We start from the raw sequence: 22,340 nt of genomic DNA on the forward strand, positions 1-22,340 counted from the left end.
ATGAATTAAATCAGAATGCTCCTCAGCAGTGAAGCAATATGAGTATCCTCTCAGGTGGCTTAATTTTTTTTTTTAACCCCTGTGTCATTCATCTTGAAAGAATGCATACTAGATGTGCTAAGAATCAAAGTCACTGGCCAGGATTTGAGATTTCCACAGCAGGGTGTATAAAAACACATGGTGTAAAACATGGGCACAGTTCAAATTCTCTGTGTGTAATTTTCTCTATGAATCTCAGTGAGTTTAAAGAGTATGTTAATCGGTCATCTGAGGTCACTTCAGGTCAGCTTTCTGAGTGACGGTTTCTTCTTCTTACTTTCTTCTCTGACCAACCAGGAAAATCACATGGGGTAGGTGGAAGAAATGATCTTGAGAAAAAAACAAAACAATGCCCCAAATAAAACAAAAACAAAAACAAAAACCAGAGAAGGAGTGGTGAAATGGCTGTAGCAATCAAGAATATTAGAGAGTGTTCAAAAACACAGGGTGTGCCTGGGTGGCTCAGTCGATTAAACGTTGGGCTCTTGATTTCTGCTCAGGTCATGATCTCAGGGTTTGTGACACTGAGCCCCATGTCAGGCTCCTCACTGACAGGGTGGAGCCTGCTTGGGATTCTCTCTCTCTCTCTCTCTCTCTCTCTCTGCCCCTCCCTCTCTAGTGCTCATGCTCTCTCTCTCTCTCTCAAAATAAGTAAATAAACATTTAAAAAAAATAAGGTTGAGACATTACAGAAAAAACGAACAAAAGCCCTAGAGAGAACTGACCTACTGGGCATCTTAAAATAGGAAGCCCCAAATTACCTCATTTGATGATGCAGAGAAAGAATAGACTAGGCTATGTAAATAATGTTAAATATCTGTCTATTAATGAATCTTACAAAATTGGACAGCTGGCTATATTTTTACCAAATTTGAAGGCTTCTTTTGAGGTGGCACGATTGAAAATATAGAACAAATGATACAGTTGAAGTTCTCTTTGGAGACCCTAGGAGGCACACCCTGCAAAAACAGGTTCTCAGAAGAGCTTCAGGCTTTGATCCAACTACTTCTCACATGGGCAGCTCTGTAGCGTGTTCCTCTTTGGTAAATAATAGCAGGAATTCATTTAGCTTTGGATTAATGATTCTCCCAAGCAATGCAGGATGGGCCGGCTGGTTTATGATATGGAAGCTTGGAGGGGAGTTCAGACAATAAAGGAAGACAATGGGAAAAAATGGAACGGGAGAGCCCCAGGTCGAGACACCATGCGAACATGAGACAGCAGCAGCTTATGGAAGATGGGTAATGAGGTATAGAAAGAGATCAGCCTTGGGACGAGGGAAGATGCTCCAGGCAAAATGAGGCATTTAAACCTGGGAAAACCATCCAGCTGAGCAGCCATTCTCAACTCTTGACTTTCATCACACCATAAGGAAAGAGGCACAAAGGCATTTACTGAAAATGCCAGCAATGACTTATTTCTCGGGGAAAATTGACCACACATCACTGAAAAGCACTAGAAAAAAATGTCAAAAAGTCTGTTCAAGTCCCACAATGCCAACACTTAAACCATCTGTCAACAAAAGGGCAACCAAAAATGATCAAGAAATGAAAGTTTCAAGAAAATAGAAGATCTAAATTTTTGTGATTTCTGATGTGGTACACGATTGGCACTTAAATATTCCTCCTCAAAGGAGAATGTTTTCATTATAAGAAATAATATATCAATTACAGGACCTTATTTGATGATTTCTTCTTTATTTTTATGAATAGCTATGTATGGAATAGCATAAGAGAATTCCTGCAAAATATAGGTGTTAATGTTCTTTTATTTGTTTATCTGCTTAAAGCATTTTGCCTCCTTTGCTGAGAAGGTGCTTTTAAAAGAAGAGTCAGCTGATAGTAGCGGAACACAGAGCAAAATAATTTCAACCAGAAATATAGGGCCTTGAGGTTTTCAGATCATAAAAAAGAGCCAGTCAAAACAACAAACGGATTAAAAGAGAGGAGATAATTTTTACCAACTGTGGGAGTGGTGGCTGCACTCAGGGAATTGGTGGACGATATTGAAGAAGTACTTTCAGCTCGGGCAAGGGGTGCTATCGGAGGAGGACTGGAAGAATGTATGGGAGGGCTAAAAGGTCTGGGCTGCGGGAAAAAGAAAAGAGATGGAAAATTAGATACACAGGTGGTAGCACTTTTGTTCCATGTTTTTGACATCTCCCAGCACCAGATACGATAACTCAGGTTCTTACAAGAGTACAGGTGACACCATTTTTGTCTTGAAATTGATTATATCCACACAAGAGCTTATGGATGGAGCTGGAGGAACCGTGAGACATGGTGTGCTACACTCAGCAGGTATATCAGGCTTAGAGAAGCTGCAAACCGTGATGTGGTCAGTGATGTTTCAGGACTGTGAACATACATGCCCTCAGGGACTAAGCAGGTAACCTCATGCGAGAGCTTATACCCATTTAAGGATATTTACATACAATGTACTAAACTATGCTAGCTAAACCAAATATTGTGGACATCACCAGTTTGTGACTCCTGAGTGTTTGGATATCAAAGAAATTGACCTCTTCCAGAAGTCTCTTAATCATTCACACAGAATGTTTTCTACCTCTTCAGCCTTAAAACACAATGCAAGAAACACCTGGAACAAATTTATCAGGCTACCGCCCTCCTATGTATTCACATGGTGTGCCTAACACCAGTAAGTTTTCTTAGTCTAGGGATGGAAACCAGGACCTACCTACCCTACCCTCTCTTAGAGTCTTCTGAAAACAGATAAGTAGGGTGAAAGGAAACACCTCCCTTTTTAAAGGATTTAGCACAATTGAGCATTCCTATCTTAATTTGCATCAAACCCACTGTAGCAGAACTGACAGCCCCAGCTTCCAATTCCTACCGTTTTAGACCTTGACGTGAAAGATGGTAGTGATTTGGGGAGGGTTGAAATGTACACCCACCCTACAGTGACTGCCTTTCAGACGCCATCTGTCAGGGCCATTTGTACCAGTGATCTTGCGGCCATTGAGATGGCCTGTGTTAAGGTATTTTGGCTTCTGTTTGTCATTCTCACCCTGAGTCTCTGAGCAAGCCAGGGCAGAAGGGAACATACCACATCTCCAACTCCAGGTTTTCCTGGAGGTAGCTTTGGCCGAGATGGAGGCCGGGGAGGAGGCGGTGGAGGGGTGGTGCTACTGCAAGGAACCAAGGGAGTGGCTGGTCGAGCAGGGGATGATGCACCTGAAAGACAAACGGGTATTACAAATGGCTGGAAACACACATGGCCAAGAGCTGTCATCATGTGACTCCCCTTCCCCATCCCCACAATGCCAGTCCCAGATACTTTTATTCACCTTACCAGTTAGTACACCCAACACTCTAGCATCTAGTGGTGTTTTTTTTTTTTTTAACAAAGAAAAAAAAATCACTCAGAACTATAATTGATGGTAGAAGCTGAAGCTTATTGCCTTTTGTTGTCATGTGACACCCAGTGAAAGGTAAATCCTTTTATTACTCTCTGTGATGGAAAATATGCTTTAAGACCCTTTTAGCTGGGTGGTGAGTACCTTTTATTTTGACCACATGCACACTGAACTTAGAGTAAATTCTCTTGTTTTTGCATATTCAGGATTTGTGTCCAAGGTGAAAATGGAGGTTAGACCTTGAAGGAAGGTGAACGATTTTTCTACATTATATATATATGCATATATATTTTTTAAAAACATGTGTAAGAGAATTCTCCTTTTTACTGTGCATCAAAATATGAGGGCTAGCTTTAATAAATGTAAGTAAACCCTTGATGGCAAGCAAAGGACAGCATAGAAGAAAGTAAATGAGATGTGGCACAAGTATGTTGCATTTAGCATCTTAATAACAGAAACACATTGAATTTAGAGGATTGTGTTTTTTGAAGGAGGCTATTTTGGAATCTCTTCTATGTAGAGTTTGCCCGTGATGATTTTTGTGGTGATTTTTAAAAGGGCCTCTTGGATTTACTTTTCTGGCTGTCAATGACAAGCAGGAGAAACGCAGAAGACACACAGAGGCATGCACACTAATCAGCACACCGGTAGGGTCTCTAGATTCAGGGCTCTGTCTATCTTTAGCCAGATGTCTGGGATATGTGGATAGACTATTTGGCTAAACACCTTAAGAAATTCAGATCAATATTCCAAATAGTTCTTGTTCAGAAAAGTTCCAACTACTCTAGAGGGTTGTCACTTTGGTTGGAAGCACAGATACCAGCTGGTTCCAATAAACTTCTAAGAAACCCTGCCTCAGGAAAATAACCGCACAGGGGTGCCTGGGTGGCTCAATCAGTTAAGCATCAGACCGGCTCAGATCATGATTTCGTGAGTTCGAGCCCCACGTCGTGCTCTGCGCTGACAGCTCGGAGGCTGAAGCCTGCTTCCAATTCTGTGTCTCCATCTCTCTCTGCTCCTCCTCTGCTCACACACACACACACACTCTCTCTCAAAAATAAGTAAACATTTTTTTAAAAAGGAAAATAGCTGCTTACTCCTATCCTCCCGTTCTACATGCCACAAAACGATGCTCTCTGGAGAATCCTAGATGAGCAAGATGCTGATCTCCATCTACAGATTTTGAGATTCTCAGAGAACTTTGACATTGAACAGCAGAGTGTGTTGTGTTTCTTTCTATTTTATAACGTTCTTATTCTTAGTGTGAAACCCTACTAAAATTATTGCCACCTCCATCCCTACTTCTACTGACTCTCCACCTTTACCACTTTTTACTGTATTCTTACTTCTTATTTTATGAGGCCAAGATCTATGCTAGATACTTTACATGCATTGTCTTATCCCCATACTAAGTTTTGCAGGAAGGTATTGTAGTTATCCTAATCAGAGCTAAAGCTCAGAGATATTCAGTAACTTGCTCAGTCACACAGCTCAGATGGTCTACTTAACTCCAAAGCCCAAGCTCTTAAATGCAATGTCTTGTAGCTTGAGGTGGATTGTGGAATCCCATATTTTGCATAAAGCCCGCTCTTATGTTTGCATCGACAGATTGCACACATCTCTCTCAACATAAATATTTTTAGTCTTTGGCTAATCTGTTTTTGAATAAAAAAAATAAGATGTGCTTTGACAGGTTCCACTACAAACTTTTCTTTTAACTTAACAGATTCACACCCAGGATGTTTTCAGGAAACAGAAGTGACAGCAAAGAGATGAAAAGTAAACCATTAAACGACAAAGTCTTTGTGAGGAAGTTTCATGGGGCTTTTTCTAGGTTCTGTTTCACTGGAAAACCATGCCATAGGAATGGTTGAAAATATCTATCCATGGTCTATCTATTCTGTTTCCAAGTAATAGTCTTCTGAATCCAGCTCAGGAAAAAGTCAGCTGCTTATCCTTCTTCTACATGTTCCAGGAGGGAAAGTTTTAAAAACCATTATCACTACTGCTTGGGAAAGTAATATAGGTGCTGTCATCAAGGCAGTGTGGAATAATGAAAAAAAAAAAAAACAAAAAAACTAGACAAACTCAGTTGCTCCGAGTTCTGACCCTGTCTGCCTCTTATCAGCTGTGGGATATTAACTTCTCTGACCCTCAGCTTCCTATTTAAAAAAAATTATATGCCTCTACCTTACAAGGTAATTGTAACAAACAAAATGGAAAATGCATGTAAGTGTTTAGTACACTGTAAAATGCTACACAAATAAATGGGACTAGATCATACAGATACAACTAAAAGCCAAGAAAAAAGTGGCTAGTAGTTAACTGTTCTCCTTTTCCTTTCACTTTTTCCTGACTGAATTGACTTGATTGGCTTGTTATGCAGTTGGATAGACACTGAGGCAGTGTTTATGAAGCAAAATCCTCTGGACAGAACCCTGAGGTTCAGCACAGGGTATTCAGCACTTGAGGGGTATTTCATAAGTGAACTAAGGCTTCCCATGCTTTTGTGAGGTTGCACAACTGTTCATATTCTAAGAATGTAGAAGGCTGTACATCTCTATCCTTATCCTTTGATCTGGAATTATATTTTCATTCATTCTTCAAGCAGTTATTCATTCCCAACAGTAGCACTGGAAAAAACTGGGTATCACGATTTTAAGTTTAACTTTAAAAATCACGTGTATGTTATTTTTTTGTGAGTTCAAAAAAGTTAGCAACCAATGACATGCTCTGAATCCATTGCTGCTTCAACTTGAAGTTGTAGCATAGTATCTTTGGTAGCCCCTTGGAGGCCACATAACTATTGATTCAACTTTCATCTCTCTTTGTTGGCTAGCGGCTTCCCTATTTAGACTCTGCCACTCTAAAAAGAGTAGTTAGGAAATATATTTGTTCAATTCAACCCCAGTTAGTTCACACTCATTTGTTTATGTGTGTGTGTGTGTGTGTGTGTGTGTGTGTAACATCTTTTAATATTGTCTTCGTTTCTCAAGTTGGAGAATGTTGCACTGAACATTCTATTTTTACTAACATCTCTCTTTCCCTAGTCTTTAAACTTGCTGCAGGTCAATAAAACTCTTTCTCCCTCCTATCTCCTGGCACATAACCCACAAGAAACCAGAAATGGCCTTTGCCAAGAGAATCATCATCTCCATTCCAATAAAGCAAAGTTCTGGCCAAACTAGGTATTTATAACTTTGCCATAAGGAAATTGGACTTCTTAAAGCAAATTCTTAACTTCGAACAGTTTTTCAACATCAGATAAAGCAACTGATTGACAAGGCTGTGAGTACTGTCTAACTTGGTCAGTGACCAAGTGAATAAAATTTCAAAAGTGAGCATAATGACACCCAGTTAAATATAGTTTGAGACATACAGGAAAAGCTAGTCTCATCAGGCTAAGTATTATAAAAAGGAGATCTTGAGAAGCATTGCTAATCTTTAAAACATGTGGCCCTCTCTCATTGTGTTCATCTCTCATTGTGTTCATCGTAAAATTACATTTCTGCTAGTCTGTGTATATTCCATCAATAAAACATTACATGGCAAATAAACTAGGAATTAATTATGGAGATAATGGTGCAAAGTTTTATTTATTCATGAGCTTCATTGATCGAGTTCAATCTTCCACTTAAAAATTCAATCTTTTAATACCAGCAAAGTATAGTTTTTTTCCAGTTCAATCATTAAGAATCAATAGTCTTTGGGGCACCTGGGTGGCTCAGTCAGTTAAGGGTCTGACTCTTGATTTTGGCTCAGGTCATGAACTCATGGTTTGTGAATCTGAGTCTCATGTCGGGCTCTACATTAACAGCACAGAGCCTGCTTGGGATTCTCTCCCCACCCCCCACCCCCCACCCCCCCCCCCCCCCCCCGCCATGGGCTCTCTCTCTCTCTCTCTCTCTCTGTCTCAAAATAAATAAATAAAAATTTAAAAAAAGAATCAATAGTCTTTACTGGTAACACCTGAAAATAATTTCAAATAAGGGTATGGCAGCTAAACATAAAGATGACAACCAAATTCTCAAAGATTTCAGAAAGAAAGCTAAGGCTCCCTTCTGCAGTCATTAGGTCAGTGGTCAATTCAATTAAACATCTTCCAGAGTCTTGTGGAAGGGGATGGAAGAAACGGATGAACAACAAAACTGCCTTGACCTCCCTTTCCCCAACTAAACATGACCATTTTGAGGACAGCACAGTGGCCTACCACTGGAATGAGGGGGTTATTCCTCTAGAAGTCTTTTCAGAAGACTGAGAGCCTCACCCTGGAAAGAGAGTACCATAGAAGACCCTGGAAACACACCCCTCTTTGACATTAGGCAGCCAGCTTCTTTGGGTTTGAAATCTGAACTGAAGGCTTTACCTAGGGTCTCTTTATTACCTTTACAGATAAGCAAGGAGGCTTATATCCCAAAAATTGTCTAAAAAAGCATCAGAGGATGGAAGCGGGTACTCTAACAATCTAGAAATGTAGAGGGGAGAACAGAGAAGTGGGTTTTGGAAGAAAACTTTTGGTAATCTTGTTGATGACACAGTGCAGTATAGGTGGGTGTCAGTGGTCAAGTAAGTTTGGGATATTTTGTAACTAAACCCTGAAAGACTGCCCAGAGAGCACAGTGATTAAGAACATAGGTTCAGAATCAGACAGACCTGAGCATGACTGAATATCCCAAGTCTATCACCTGTAGCTGTGTAAACCTGGGAAAACTACTTGACATCTCTGAGCCTCAGTTTTCCCATCTGTAAAATAGGAGAAATAAGAGCATTTATCACATGGGGTTGTATGGATGAAATGATGTGCATAAAGCATTAAGATGATACCCAGGAGAAGAAACTATAGCTGTTATTATTGGCAAAATAAAGGCTATCAGAAGTCCTATAGTAAATAAAACCCTGCTGATTTTGTTTTAACATAATGTTCCTGAAACTTGTTTGTGTACCGAATCGTTTTCCTTTTTTATTGGAGGAAGGCACATGGGCACACGTAATGATATAAAACATCGATATAAAACCTGTACCACCTGTGTGTGGTACAGGTGAATCTCCAGCCCTCTCCTTGATCAGCTTGGATGCTTAAAGCACAGGAATTTTCACACATAAAGCAAGCACTGAACTACCCCATTAAAAGAGGCAGCAGTGATTACTGATTTTTAGAATAGAGACAAATGCCTCTCCTTCCTGTTTCTTACTAGATCTAAATAGCATAAACTTGGTCACCTCTTCCAAAGCAAATGTAAAACAAAAAGCACACGGCACCCCCGAGAAAGTGCCCAAACTGAACCCACAGGCACAGAAGGGAAGCACCAAAGGGTCTTGCCAGACAAATGTGAGCACCAGTAGAATAAAAACTATGGAAAAAGATACACTAGAAAATTTTGATCTTTCTTCGGTTTGCATGGTAGGTGTTCCCATCCTATAAAACTTCAAATAAAGAAATCCAAAATATCAGATTCAATATCAACATTCGCATATAGAGTCCCAAGTGTACATTTCTGATAGACTTTTCCATCACCTGTCATGATACTTAAAGTTGACTTCGTAGGCTGATGAGCTTCTCAAAATCAAACCAGAGAATAATTTGTCTTCAGTGGCAGCTTGATTAACTTGTGGATGCAGTAAGGTATATTCTTTTTGCTGTCCCCTAAAATCTCCTTTTCAAACCCTAGTTCTTTTTTTCTGAAGTAATTAGAAGGATTACTCTAATTGCTAATGGCTCTCCCCTACAAAAAAAGAAAGAAAGGAAAAGGAAAAAAAGTAGAAGAAGAAAGAATACATTCACCTACCAAAATTAGGACCCTTGGCGGAAAAAGTATAAATTTTCAGTTATAAGATGAATAAAGTCTGAGGATCTAATGTATACCCACCTAACCCCTAAAAAGGTAAATATGTGACATGTGATGTGTTAGTTAACTTGATGGGAGGAAGCCTTTCAATATATATATATATATATATGTATATATATATACATATACATATATATATATATACATATATATATATATAGTCACATTGTACACTTTAAGTATCTTACAATTTTGTCAATTATACTCAATAAAGCTGAAAACAAAGCAAAACAAACTAAAAAATGAAACCCTTCATACAGGCATCTGACAGGGAAATTATACACTTAACATGAAACACACTGGCTATGAAATCTGTCTTTCTAGAACTTTCCTGAATCCCAAATGATGGCACAGCAGCTTCCCTTACAAAACATACACTTTCTATCTGCAGGGTGGAAAGCAGGACACTCCTAAGGGCTAGGAGCGCAGGGCAGAACACATCCACAGACTCGTACTATGACAGTTAGCATTCAATGCACTAGGACATGCCATGGGGCCACAGAACACCCACACCAAAGGAGGGATGGCTGAAGCTCTAAAGCCAACTGCCAGGCAGGAGGAGGGTGTTGCTCACACTGCAGCAGCCATGGCCATTCCCGGTCACATGAAGCACACTCAAACAGTAAGACATACCACTGGTGGTCCCCGTACCACTGCCCGAGCCAGGTCCAGGGGATGAAACCACAGTCCTGTAGGTGGGTGGTGGTGGGGGAGGTGGGGTTGCTCTCTGTCCCAACCCAAAATCTTTGGGAGATGAGATTGTTTCTAAGTAATCATCTTTAATGAAGGTCTGCTCAGCGATTTTCTTCTGGACTTCTTCTAAATTGAGCGGCGATGGTACATTGCGAGGAGGACCAGGGGGTCCTGAGGGGCCCGGGGGGCCCGGAGGGCCTGGGGGGCCTGGAGCTGGGGAGTCAGATGGGTTGTCTGATGCAGCTGGTGGGGACACCACCTTTTCCCTTGGAGTCAACTCTGGAGTAACATGTTCCGGGGACGTATCAGAAAAATGGACCCACTTTTCTTCAGCATTAACAGCAACAGACTTGGGGGACAACACTGGGCCAAAAATGCTGTCCAAGTCATTGATTGATGGTAGTTTTTCAATTTTGACCTCTGTGGCTGACTGGTCATTTCCTGTGGTTAAAGTAGTTGATTTTTAACTTTAATTAACTTTGTGAATATTATTTGTATGGGGTGGGGGTGGGAGGGGTGAGGCTAAGAATAGTAAATAGATTGCCTTGTGAGGTTAAAAATAACTAGACCAGAGCTGAAGGGGAGGAGAGAGTTCCCTGTCTCCATAATGTGAGAATTATCATTTTATGTTGTTATTTTACCCTTTTTGCTGGGTGACCCCAGTTAGCTATTTTTACCACCATTGAAAGCATTGAGCATGCTCCCGCTCTCAAAGGCTGCTCACAAGAGTGCAAAGTGTGATCATTTTGAAAAGGCTGCACTTTGAGAAGGTTCACAGAGTACAGCCTCTGAAACTGCATTCCAAAAGGGAGGTCCCTTCTGAAAGTCTGGCCTACTGAAATATAGACAACACAGTAGAAAAATAATTGATAGCTGAAAATCACCTTCATATTTGACAAAGACTGTCTACTTGAGCATATTAAAATGTTTAGTGAAACTAATAATATCTGTTAGTTTAAAAAATATCATAAATAGCTAAATACACCAGAAACAGTACTACGATTATTTAAAGGACTATCCCCACATATATATTTACACACACACACATATACACCCCACGTACAACACACACAGGTTATTGAGAAGACATTTACTACTTATCAGAACTATCACATATATACTTATTTAATAGGGAGGAAAATTGCAAAACATCTTTATAATTTCTTTTCTCATCAAGTTCAACCTGTTAACTTCGTAGGCATAACTGTGAAGTACATGAACCAGAAAAGTCTCTGGCCTAAACATTAGCATTAGCTATTCTTTTTAATTCTTACCAGTAATAAAAGGAAAAAAAATGAAAACCATCTTCTGCAGCCTGACAAGGAATGCTTAGTCAAAACAGCAATGTGAGGAAGTGCACTTCTTAAAAACTATTGAAATTAGAAACTGTTCCCTGAATAATTGTGGGGCATGAGCAGAAGCAACTAAACCTTTAAAGAACACTTTGGCTCTAAGAACTGGCTTAGTACTTCCATATTTTGTGTTCGAAAAGAATTAACCTTCAAGGTTCCCAGGCCACAGATAAATGGGGTAGCAGTTTGCATATCCCACAATATTTATAATTTTGTCGCTGGTAGAGTTATTTGTCTCTAATATATTTATGGTAATACAAGGAATCAAAATGATTTGAACTTGGAAACACCCTTACCTATGATACTCTGGATGACTTTTTATTGGATTTTAATCAGTATAAATTTCAAAAATGACTATGCCTTGCACTTGGTCTTATTGATGAATACCTACTCTGTAGCTCTCAAGCTCACCAGGCTGCATATATAGCGAAGGATGAAACTTCAATAGAATTCCAAAGGTGATAAAAACCATATTCTAAGGGTCCAGACACATAAAATAGCAATGACTGCTTTGGACTTGCTAGTCCAATAATAGATTATAAATTGCATGAATATGTAGTATTGATTTTAATAGAAGGTAAAATGTGCCTTAGAAATATCTGTCTAAAGGCATGTGGCAATTCCTTGCCATATTTCATTATCCTTACACATCTCTTTGCCATGGGATAATATGGATTACTGGGAAAAAAAAATTCCCCACCTCCCAAGCTTACCCATATGCTGCACATCCTGGGAGCCATCCTATGTCTTTGTAGACTAGACATAGTTTTAATTTGTAGTTTTAATTCTAGGAAAAAAAATTATCAGTTCTTGGGACAATGCGAACTGTGCCTTGAGATTTTGAATCTGTAAATCATTAAAATGAGCTCCAATGAAGTGAAATACCAATTAAACAAGGACGTTTGCTATTGAGATTGTTTTCTTTCACTTCACACGTAAACGTGGCTCTCATTCAACAAAATGACACAGAGGGAAAATTAGTTGAGAAAGAGAACCGTTTTGTGAAACCTGAGAGTGATACTTTAAGTAAGTGGGAATGGAAGGAACACTGAATGCGAACATTTTCACGCTTTGTGTCTACAGCTTCTGACACATCCATGTTGAGGTCCGGGGCCACCGCTGGTGGCCGTATCACCCCAGAACAGGAAAAACGGAAGCTCACCTGGTGCAACTGTTAGCGGGGAACCTGTTCGGGGCGGGGTGGCTGGTACATTTTTGGGAGGCAGTGGGGGAGGTGCTGCAAAGACACAGGAAGTCAGGCGTTATTGATGATTTTCTCCCTAAATTACACAGTATTCTGCAGGTCAGCAGGATGTGCGCTTTCATTCACATTCCTGCTGTTGGAAATGTTACCACCATTAATGGTCTACAGATTTCTAAGTTCAGAGCTAAGAAACTGAAGCAGGACCCCTTCAGATTCTTCCATTTTATGCTAATGAGAATTTGTCAAAAGAATGTCAGATAATGATAATGTCTTCATTTTATTTATTCATTCCTTTCTTGGACGAACTTCACGCACCAACAAAGTTCTATATCCTGTACTAGGAACTAGGGGCAAAGGGCTAAATAAAAGAAGCCTCTGTCCTCAAGGAATTTATGAATGAATGGATGAATATCATGTTAACAGATGATTACAATCCAGGGGTGGTCGAGGAAATGAGAATTATCTTGGTGGAAGCTCAGATCAGGGGGTTTTTAATGTAGTCAAGATAGTATTGCCTAGGTTGAGTCTGGAAAGATTTCTCAAAGTCATATATCTTAGGGGCACCTCGGTGGCTCAGTTGGTTAAGTGTCCAACTCTTGATTTTGGCTCAGGTCATGATCTCACAGTTGTGAGATCAGACTCTACTGTTTAACATTCTCTCTCTTCTCCCTCTTCCTCTGTCCCTCTCTCCCCTCAAAAAAAAGTCACACATCTTAAATTTTAGTATATTTTTGAATGTCTGAAGCAATATGATTTGGAGCAAGGAAGAGTACGTAGATTCCCTTGGTAAAAATTATGGCTAAACAAAACCCTTCAGATAGAAAAAGTATTGTATCACTGCCCCAACCCAGAGATTCAACCTTCTGAACTAGACTTGTCATTTTGCGGGCAAAGTTAGGGATTACTATTTCAACAGGTACATTTTTTTGTCTTATTCTTTCTTTCTTTTTAAAAAATGTTTGTTTATTTTTGGAAGAAAGAGAATGCGAGCAGGGGAGGGGCAAAGATCGGGGGCGGGGGGGGGGGGGGGGGGGGTTGGGTTACAGAGAATCGCTGACAGCTTCGACGCTGAAAAAGCATACCCGAACTCACAAGTCCTGAGATCACGACCTGAGTCAAAGTCTGACGCTCAACCGACTGAGCCACCCAGGAGCTCCTTATTCTTTCTTTAAATGTATAGCTTCCTGTTACCTGCTACATTTAGTAGATTCAAAGAGTTCCCACTAATCTCATAAACCAGTGAATCTGAATGTGGCCCAATCTTTCATAACCTAAAAGCAGAGTGGGTCAGCTGGGCCCTGGCTGGAGAGCTCTTACAGTATCCTCTCCCTGCCTGCATTAAAAAGAGCCCCTTTGTGTCACTCCACCCTCACTTGACTTCATTTAATTTCAGAAAGCATCCCATCTTTCTATACACCAGGCATGGCTGACAGCTACCATCCTAAAGCCCAGAAATACCTGGTTCCTAATCTTAGTTATGAGCTTCTGAAAACTCCACCTCAAACGGATGTGTTTTTCTACAGAAGCTGAGAGTCAATCAGGGGCTCTGTTTTTGATGAAGGTTCTCTGCAAAAATTGAGATCATCATCAATAAAAATACACAAAATACCATAAGAGCCTCATAATGTAAAATAGCAAATTTATGCTGCAACCATGAAATGAGCAAACTTATGCAATACATCTCGATTATACAATAGCCTTTGCTGTGCTAAGTGTAACCACAGCACATAAAACTCATAAAACTCTAAAATGTCAATAATTGGTCTTAAAATCAATACATTATCTACATAAACATTTCATTTATGGACTTTCTTGGCATCTAGGAAAGGTTTTCTAGGAATAATCTGGATGGCTCAGTTTCTAAAGAAAGCTTTTCAAGGAAGTTAGAGCTTTTTCACTGGCTTTGTTTCCCAGTAGCAGAGAGAAACATTCAAAATCACACCACTGGGGTTCAAATTCTCTCAAAAACACATCTTTGAAAGTTTAGACGTTTAAAATAGTTATTGGTGATGCTGTTTTTCCTATCCTGTTTTATGAGGGAAATACCTTTGGAAGGACTGGATCACCTGGTTTCATAGCACTAATCCCAGTAAACAACCTCTGGGACTTTGATCAGGAATCTCCTCGGTTAATTCCTACGATTATTTTTAAGACCCATAATGCAGAGCCCTGGGAAGGCTGAACTGGTAAAGTATTAATTGGTGTGTATATATAGTATTAATTTCCCACAAAGGAAAAATATTCTCTGCATCCCATCTCACCACCAAACATCCTTTTCTGAGACCCAATTTTCTTCCTACAGCCATTTTAAGGAGTACTTTCCACAAGCACATATGCTACGGGAAGTTTACTGAAATGAGAACTCAAGAAATCCATCAAGTGGGTGGCTTGACTGAATGAACAATCCATTCAGGCCAAATAGCTCAACCCACCACAGGTGAAGGGCTATCAGCATCTTCAGGAGAGGGTGGGGGGTAGGGGGCGTGCTGAGATAGCATCGCTGATGGCCCTGCTTTAAGACAAGTTTGCCCTGACCTCCTATCTCAGCTTCCCACCAAATAGCATCATTTCTCTTGCTCTCCACTATCCCTCTTTCTTCTCAATGTGTCCTTTCTGTTCTATGCATCCTCCTTGTCCTGTAGGACTAGCAGAGACTATCTGACTTGTTCACTTCTGTGTTGTGTGATAGTCCAGTACCTGGAGCATGGTAGATTCTCTAGCTTACTTGCTTCTCTCTCTTCTGTGTGCATGGTGAATGAATGAATGAACAAGCCTATAGGATGTCAGAAGAAGCTGTGATTCAAAGTTAATAATTTTATTATATTATTCCTGCCTTGACAAACTGCCCTAGACCCCTTTACCTCTAAAGCCTATTAGAATAACCTCTTTTCTAGGGCGCCTGGGTGGCTCAGTTAAGCGTCTGACTCTTGATATTGGCTCAGGTCATGATCTCGGAGTTGTGGAATTGAGCCCCATGTCAGTTTGCACTGAGCATGGAGCCTGCTTGGGATTCTTCCCCACTCCCCCCCCTCCCCAACTCATTCTCTCTCTCTGTCTCTCAAAATAAACTTAAAAAAAGAATAACATGTTTTCTTAATATTATACAATCCAAGTGTTGCTTATGTACTTTCTAAGAGTTGCTTAATTTCACTATGCAGACAGTAAAATGAGTCACTTATTTTTCCAGACAGAGCAGACACAACTTACTTCCAGTGGGAAAAGGCCTTGTTAACTTTGGCGACTCGATGCTTGGATTAATTGGTTGGCCTGAACCCCATATCTCAGGCTGATCTAAAAGAACTGGAAACATAAAAAGAAAATTTCCCAGGGTGAGTCCAAAAAAGAAACATTCCTGGATTTTAGAACTTAAAATGTCAGTTTAAAGATGAGCTTCACAGAATTATCTCCCTCTTGTCTTAGTCCTAGCAAAGTAATTTAGAAGTGTGCTGGTCCTCATTCTTTTCAAGCAAAGAATGGAAATGGCATGTGTGTGTGTGTGTGTGTGTGTGTGTGTGTGTGTGTGTGTGTGTCTGTGTGTGCACACATAGCTAAATAAAATCTTTCAAAATACAGTATCTGCATTTTCTTCCTGGTTGGTCACTTAAGGACATTCTGAATGTTAGTACATGTACTGGCTCTGTTTTGGGCACCCATTTGAAGATCCAGGCATTAATCCCATCCACGCATGTTCATTTCAAGTTGGTTTATTTAAAGTTTGGTATGAATATGCTTCAAAAATGAAAATGCCTGGGTTCTGTAGAGTGGTTCATATCTTTAAAGGATAGTACAGGGTCTTTAAATAAACCTTTTATGGCATCCTAAAGATAAATGAAATTACCCTAAAAATGTTTGGTAAATATCTTAAGAGAACCAACAAAATAAACAGGGGCTTCGATACCTAAAGTAAACTAGGGAAATTAGGTATTGGGCCTAACGACACTGAACCTAACGTAGCTTCCATTTCTTCTATCTTCTTGTTTTGATTTTTTTTATTGCTATGGTAACAATGTAAACAACTAGGTTTTCTCCATACATATCATTTGCCAGGATCTATGGAAGTACTGCTTATAATTCATTATGTGGTAAAGCACAGGCTGGGTGGTTAGTGGGATATGAATTTGAATCCAGCCTCTAAGACTGTAGGAACTTGGGCCAGTCATTTCACCTCTGAGCTTGCCTTCCTTCTGTTTAGAGATAGTAAGAACAATCCAAGAGTTACTAAAAGGATCACAAGAGATAATACATACAAATAAAACGTACACAAAATGCATATAGCACACTTATCCCAAGGCCAGAATATTATTAAATATTCTAATCCTTACAACACCAGCCTGTGGTTGATTAGTGCCATTTTCAGTAGAAGAAGTAAAGACTAAAGGGATTAAATAATGTGCCCAAGAGCTACCTATTGGTAGCTGAGAGGGGCTGAGATCTGATCCTGGGCGTGCATACATGACTCCAAAATACAAATTTTGCCCCCAGGCCTTATAAGTTAGTGACGGAAGAATCGATGAAATGCAGTGAGAGTGCGTAGATATGAAAGGTTAAGTGCAGATATTGGAAGAGCAAGTGTGTGTGGGCAAATGCTGGAATTTTATCGAACTTTGGGGGATGAAACCACCTCAAGAAAAAGCAAGCCAGGCTCATGGACAAATTCAGGTGTGTCTCTCCTCTCCACCACAAACACAAAGATGGTCTTGGTTATATTTTGTTTTAATATGAAAGCAAACATTCCCCAAAGATGTGGAGTAGCATTTTTTCCCCATGGATTATATGTGGGACACCACCTCAATTTTCAAAGAACTGTTTTCTAGGGGCGCCTGGGAGGCTCAGTCAGTTCAGCATCAGACTCTTGATTTCAGCTCGGGTCATGATCTCACGGTTCATGAGATCAAGCTCCATGTTGGGCTCTGCATTGACAGCGCAGAGTCTGCTTGGGATTTTCTCTTTCCCTCTCTCTCTACTCCTTCCCCACTCTCTCTCTCTCTCAAAATAAATAAACTTTTTTAAAAAAATAGCTGCTTTCTATTTTGTAAATCAGGTTTCCATACAGTTAGGGGATTCCTTTAATAGGTAGATTCAGATGCAACAAATAAAATCCCACCTTTAGTCACTATACAATTATGTCATTGAAAGGAAAAGTGATCATAGCTGAGTTAATAAGACAACTGATAACCCATCGCAAGGCCACCTTTATTTAGGGATTTTAAGTTGTAGACATTTAAATCCCTAAAGGTGTATTTAGGGATGTTCCTTATACATCTTCCTAACTGTATCATTGAAAAATATTTTGATGTGGTTGACTGCTAGCGGTCTTCCAGTATCTATTCTCCATTTCTTCTATAGTTAAGAAGTTCTAGCTGGCCATATGGCACTAAATTCTTTCTGATTGGCTCTAGTTAAAGTGATGCCTGTCTCTTCCAGATTTTGCTTTCACGAGAATTGGCAGTGAATTCCACTGGTCCTCCCTGTCCCCCGCCCCCTCTCCACTTTAATCTCACTGGGAGATGATGAGAGCTGGAGCAGCTCCCGTGGACCCAGACATGAAGACCATGTACTGAGAACAGCATCCCTGTATTGTTTACTTTGAGATTGTTAACAAAAGACAGAAATAAAATTCTATATTGTTTAGCTCCCTGTAATTTGGAGTCTCTTTGTTACTATAGTTTAGTTTACTCATTATGCTTTCAAGTCCTGTTGTCCTCAACAGTTAAATTTTATTTCTTTGCCCAACGGTATAAAAAATAACATTTTATTATACACATACAACAGTGCTTTTAAATCAAATGATGTTTTTTAATAAAAACATCCCATATTACCAAACACGGACACTGGAGATATATGCATTGTACGTAAATACATTTCAGAAATAGATTAGATCCCTTTAATAAAGAGTTTCATTTACGTCAGCAAGGTATACATTATTTATAGCCATCCAAAAAAGATGGTTAATTTTAAAAAGTTAAATATTTAAATCTAGGAATAAATGTTTAATGGGTAAACCCAATAAAATTGGCTGAGTTGATAATTTTTTCCACAACATTTTGCTTGTAAGTTGCTCAATGAATCAAGGTCATTCCTGGGTCTTGAGCCTGCAAACAAGTCTGGTGAGCAGTCCAACTGACACCTCCAGTGACAAGGTGGAGAAGAGAGTAAATGTGGTCAGAGAGGCTAGATCACAGTGACAGTGACTGTGACAGGGAGTTTAAGGTCTTGGTCCACAACGATAACTGTTTGGACCCCAGGGCACTTATTCCCTGACTTATTCCCAGTGATTTGTATAGATTTGCAGTAATTCTTACTGACCACTTTTGAGGAGTGAACTTGTTAATTATTTGATATTTCTGGAAGCAAGGTTTCAAATCCTAAAATACTAGAGGTTTGCAAATGAAACTCTTATCCCCATAGCACGCCTGGATCAGAGCTTCTCTTTCACATGAGGATCTGATGGTACATGGCTCAAGATACATGCCTTTCCTCTAGGTAAGTTATACTTCAATGAAAAGAAAAATCTATAGAGATACACGTTTTGCCTACCTTCTGTCTTCTGTTCATCAAAAGCTGATTCTAATGGAGGACCAAAGAGGGGAGCAAGGGCCGTAGTGTCATCTGGAGGCTTTTTGCTAAATTACACCCATTAAAACAAAACATAGAGAAAGGGGATATTAATGCTAAAAATATATACAAGCTTTCAAATGTTTTTCATGGCAAGGCAGATATATGTGTGCATATTTGGGTACATACATATGCATGTACGCAAGCTCCCATGGGGCCAGAAAGTATATGTAAGAATGTCACATGTACTATGGATGAGAGGATTGGTAGGAGATAAGATCCCTAGTTCTCACTGAGGGACCAACATAATGGTCCATTAGAAATAAGCTGAGAAACTCTTTCAAGTCAAGATTCTCTATACTTAGAAGAGATAGTACGAGAGATAACAGTTTATTGCAAAGCATTTAGTTTCTTCAGATCTCAAATACCATTTATATTTGTCTGCATCACATCCCTATATTGTAGCTAATGCAGTTTGTGATTAGTGAAAGTCAGTCATAGGTAGGTTAAGTGAAAGGCACCCATGAAGTTTGTGTTTGAAGAACTAGGTCTACTATTTTCTAATTTCCATACTCTCTCTCCAATCAACACTCACAAAGACTAGTTATAACCTCCTAATACCTTAAATAGAGCACATCTCAGAAAAAGAAGGACATTGAGAACTCAAGGGGAAGGGTGAAAATACGTTAAATTGTTATCCTTTCTCCTAATTATTACTTAAAATGATTATTAACAAAAGGCTGCAAAATATTCATTTCTTCCCAGACTCTATTTCCCTCACTGATCCTGATGAGTTCTGTGTGTGTAATGGGAGTGAGAGGGGACGGGGTAGGGGGTCAGGAGGAGGGAAAATGAAAAGAATCCAGCTTTTAAATAGAAATAGTAGTCTTTTTGGAAAACAATGCCCATTTGTACAATACTTAACTCAAAGAATAGACAATGCAAAATACAGCGTTTTGCCAAAAACAAAAAAGCAGAATAGATTCTTTTGGTATATGACAGGTGGAATGTATCATGAAATTGAAGCCAACTAAACAGGCTATTCTTCATAGGGAGATATAATCATATGTCAGATCAGCATTCCAAACATCAAAAGATCTGTTCATACAGACTTTAACTTTTGCATTAGTGAGGGGTCTGCACATTCTGATAGTCACTTTGGATGATTATACAGTTCTTCTGTAAGTGTCTGCCTCAGGCTGCACTTGTGAGAAATGATAATACCCTTGAATCATGCTATGGACTCACACATAAAAGCAGGCCCTTTATTAATACAAGTGGAAAGCTGAGCCTAAAGGAGATCTGCTTGATTGTTAACAATGTGTGATACCCTATATAAAACACAACTAATGTCTTCCATGCTCACCTCGTAAGTTCTGGAGTTGGTGTGGAACGCCTGGGTCTTGCCACTTCTTCACCTGATGTACAGGACAAAGAAACTTGGTAGGCATATTTTTACTATTCCTTTCTTATACATCTTATGAGCTATGTTTGGAAACACTTAGAGATTTACGTCCCACCAATAAGCAACTCAATATGAAAATTTTGCAAAACAAACCCTCTACCCAGGCAATGCAACAGCCACATATCAGACATATGTAGTAGCATTTTATGTGGCATTTGCAAAACCTAATTAACCAAGGAATTACCATGATAAGCTGTCAAACAGAAGAGCTGTATACTGCAGAGTTTAGCTGAGTAGCCTACCATGCTTCAAATGTCTGCCGCCTTGAGCAGTCCTGCTTCCCAATTACCGTAAGAGAATGCTAAGCCAGGCCATATGTACATAGTACAGGAATCCAGCATTCTTTGCCTGTTCTTTTCTTGAAATGCCAAGAAAATGTTGTATCTTTAACTAGCAGCCCTGAATTTAGAATTCCCTAGAATATGCTATATGCCGCAGAGGAAAATCATGCCCTGCATATATTATAACCTGTATCATATCACTTTGGGTAACTAAAATTTTTATATCCGATAACATTATGAATGGGTAAGTTGCATCTGCCTTCGATTCCTTCCATCCCTCTCCTCTCCCCACCCCCATCAACAAACACACAATTAATTAAATCCATTTCTAAAGTCAGATGATACAGCAAGAGTTGACAAATATCAGAAGAAGGTAGCAATGCTTTTCCAAAACTATATTCATTTTCAGAATTTAAATATTAATTATTCAGGACCCACCAGGCCCCTTTATCATTACAAGATTTCTTTGCTGCAAAAGTAAAACATTTGTAAACCTTAAAAATCAAGCCCAAGAGTGTATAATTGAAATGTATACATATTTATGCTCCAAGATCCAAGGAACTATTTCTTCTTTTAAATTTTACTCTATTTCTGGTAGCTAGGATATACTTACTGGATAAGTTCCTTTTAATTGCACCCTAGAATTAGAAATAGACACTATAAGGTTTAAGACCACATATATGTTATGTACAATATGTATATTTCTGTCATTGCAATTAAACTGAATTCAGAAATGCAGATGGGGAAAAATGAAATTTTTCTCAGAATTGCATTCAAGTTGGAAATTGTAGACACACACATATAAATCAGTTTTTAATTTTACTCAAGGTTTATAGAGAGAAAGGAAGGGTAAATCATAAGTCTTCTGAACCAGAAAAACCCCTTACCTGGGCAGACTTGGTAAATTAAGCAAATATTGAATAGCTCAATTAAAAAAACAACCTTGAAGCCTATCAGACAAATAAATTCAAGTTTCTCATATGTTTGGTGTTTGAAAATTATAGAATGTATTGGGAGTATTGTCTGCTTTTATTAAGGTGGGGGAGGTCCATAAGTTGTTAGTAAAAAGTCATTAGTTTACTAATGTAATTTTTAAAGACATAAGTGGCAAATGTTTAGGGAAGGAAAACTTGGAGGCATTGCCACTGAATGGACTGTTTTAATCAGGGAGCCAAGGAATTTCATTCTCCTCAACTGCCCTTCCCACCTCAATTTCTTTCACTTGTCTGCCATAGGGCCCACCAATCCACCAACTGAAAGTCATTCCTTTAGCTCCAGGCATCGTGGTACAATAGGAATGCAAACAGCCCTGGTAAGAATTATTGGAGAAGGTATGGTCTAGTTTTTATAATACCCTAGCAGAAACTTATAACAGAAACATTGATTACATAAAAAGTTTTGATTCAAAACTGCTGTGAAAGATTCTTAGCCTGGGGTGCTACCAGAAAAGTAGAGCCCTGGAAGGGTGGCATCACGGGCTTGGAAGGGCCTGCCTTAGGAGAATGAGGGGGACAGAGTGGGGGTAGGAA

General features: G+C 39.4%; 1 protein-coding gene across 1 annotated transcript in view; it reads right to left on the reverse strand.

The window, feature by feature from the left end:
- SGIP1 (SH3GL interacting endocytic adaptor 1) overlaps positions 1–22,340 on the reverse strand; it is a 202,901-nt gene that overhangs the window by 59,665 nt on the left and 120,896 nt on the right. The window contains exons 11-18 of the mRNA XM_019448970.2: positions 21,425–21,449; positions 20,432–20,483; positions 19,048–19,133; positions 15,718–15,810; positions 12,469–12,543; positions 9,895–10,395; positions 3,106–3,233; positions 2,000–2,126 (exon numbers count right to left, since the gene is read on the reverse strand). Coding sequence (XP_019304515.2) covers positions 2,000–2,126; positions 3,106–3,233; positions 9,895–10,395; positions 12,469–12,543; positions 15,718–15,810; positions 19,048–19,133; positions 20,432–20,483; positions 21,425–21,449 — 1,087 coding nt within the window. The remainder of the gene's footprint in view (positions 1–1,999; positions 2,127–3,105; positions 3,234–9,894; positions 10,396–12,468; positions 12,544–15,717; positions 15,811–19,047; positions 19,134–20,431; positions 20,484–21,424; positions 21,450–22,340) is intronic.

The sequence above is a fragment of the Panthera pardus genome, unplaced genomic scaffold (genome assembly GCF_024362965.1).
Source record: "Panthera pardus isolate Hobbes unplaced genomic scaffold, ASM2436296v1 HiC_scaffold_11, whole genome shotgun sequence".
Taxonomy (NCBI): domain Eukaryota; kingdom Metazoa; phylum Chordata; class Mammalia; order Carnivora; family Felidae; genus Panthera; species Panthera pardus.